Below are 1,672 nucleotides of genomic sequence, written 5' to 3'. Positions count from 1 at the left end.
ATGTAGACTAGAAAAATCCTTGTATGGACTTAAGCAAGCACCGAGACAATGGAATGCAAAGTTGACAGAAGCCTTACTAAAGTTCCAATTCAATGAGAGTCCATTCGATCATTCCTTATTTGTAAAGAAAACTGACAGAGGAACTATTGTAGTGTTAGTTTATGTAGATGATATGCTTCTAGCATGAGACAATCTAAAACTGGTGCAAGACACTAAAGCAGCTCTACAGCAGACCTTCAAAATGAAGGATCTAGGGGAACTAAAGTATTGTCTTACAATAGAATTTGCAAGATCAAAACAAGGAATTCTGATGCATCAGAGAAAGTACTCCTTGGAGCTTATATCAGAACTTGGATTAGCAACATCTAAACCTATCAATACACCTATTGACACAAGCATAAAACTCACTACAAGAGAGTTTGTTGAACACTTGTGCAAAACTAATCTAGCAGAAGATGATGTACTAGCAGACCAAGGCAGCTATCAAAGACTCATAGGTAAACTTCTATACTTAACAGTTACTAGGCCTGATATATCTTTCGGTGTTCAGACACTCAGTCAATATCTACAACAGCCAAAAAAATCCCGCATGGAAGCTGCATTAAGAATTGTTAGATATATCAAGAGTCAACGAGGACAAGGCATTCTATTATCTAGCAACAATAATGATACAGTTACAACTTTTTGTAATGCTGATTGGGCAGCTTGTGCACATACCAGGAAGTCAGTCACAGGATATCTGATCAAGGTAGGTGACTCACTAGTCTCATGGAAGTCCAAGACAAACTACAATATCCAGAAGTTCTACTGAAGCAAAATACAGGAGCCTAGCGTCTACTGTTGCAGAGTTAACATGGTTACTAGGGTTAATGAAAGAGATTGATGTAAAAATTGATCAGCAAGTTACCATCTTTTGCGACAGCAAAGCTGCTATTCAAATAGCAGCCAATCCAGTCTATTATGAAAGAACAAAACATATAGAGATTGACTGTCATTTTATAAGAGAAAAGATTCAACAAGGCCTAGTCAAAATTGAGTACATTCCTACAGAAGAGCAGCCCGCAAACATGTTTACAAAATGATTGAATAGAGTACAACATCAGTATTTGAGCTCCAAGCTAGGGACATTAAATGTCTTTATGCCCCCTAGCTTGAGGGGGAGTGTTGAGGAAAATGTCACTTAACTAATAAGGGCACTTTAGTAATTTCATCATAAGTTAGTTATTCTGTTAATTGTCAGGGATTAAGTTAGTTAGGTAGTTAGTCCTACTTAGCATAATCTAGCTCACTAATATACATACACATGAATATGCCATATCTGATCAACTTTTTGATAATGAAGATACTTTTTTCTCTCTCTAACTTCTCTCTATCAAGCTACTCTTACTTCTCCTCTCTTCTTCATTCTTAATTTCATCTTCTAATTTGAGCAAATGACCAAAAAATCCAGTTGCTACAAGTACACTTATAATGATCGTATTCATATTCGTTCAATTAAAAAGTGATAGCTAAAAGTTAATCCGGTCGTTGACTTCAATTATGGGAGACTATTAATCTCATGTTTATTCCTATGTGATTCTTGTCGAAGAGGGTTTAAAATTGAAACATTATATTTAATCTGTTTGGAATCTCCATGCCTGTGAATAATTAAGTAGCAACTAAAGAGCATCAA

The 1,672-nt window shown here is 35.8% G+C and overlaps 1 protein-coding gene across 1 annotated transcript; it reads left to right on the top strand.

The window, feature by feature from the left end:
* Positions 1 to 241: 241 nt before the first annotated feature.
* On the top strand, positions 242 to 811 carry LOC109211674 (uncharacterized mitochondrial protein AtMg00810-like). The gene has a single exon (XM_019375240.1). It carries the CDS (start codon positions 242 to 244, stop codon positions 809 to 811), a length of 570 nt encoding a protein of 189 aa, XP_019230785.1.
* The last annotated feature ends 861 nt before the right edge of the window (positions 812 to 1,672 follow it).

The sequence above is a fragment of the Nicotiana attenuata genome, unplaced genomic scaffold (assembly GCF_001879085.1).
Source record: "Nicotiana attenuata strain UT unplaced genomic scaffold, NIATTr2, whole genome shotgun sequence".
Lineage (NCBI taxonomy): Eukaryota > Viridiplantae > Streptophyta > Magnoliopsida > Solanales > Solanaceae > Nicotiana > Nicotiana attenuata.
The sequence above is the reverse complement of the archived record's forward strand: the minus strand, read 5'-3'. Positions and strand labels throughout refer to the sequence as shown.

Excerpts from the sequence above, each read along its gene's own strand:
- LOC109211674 (XM_019375240.1), top strand. The coding sequence starts at position 242 with ATGAAGGATCTAGGGGAACTAAAGTATTGTCTTACAATAGAATTTGCA.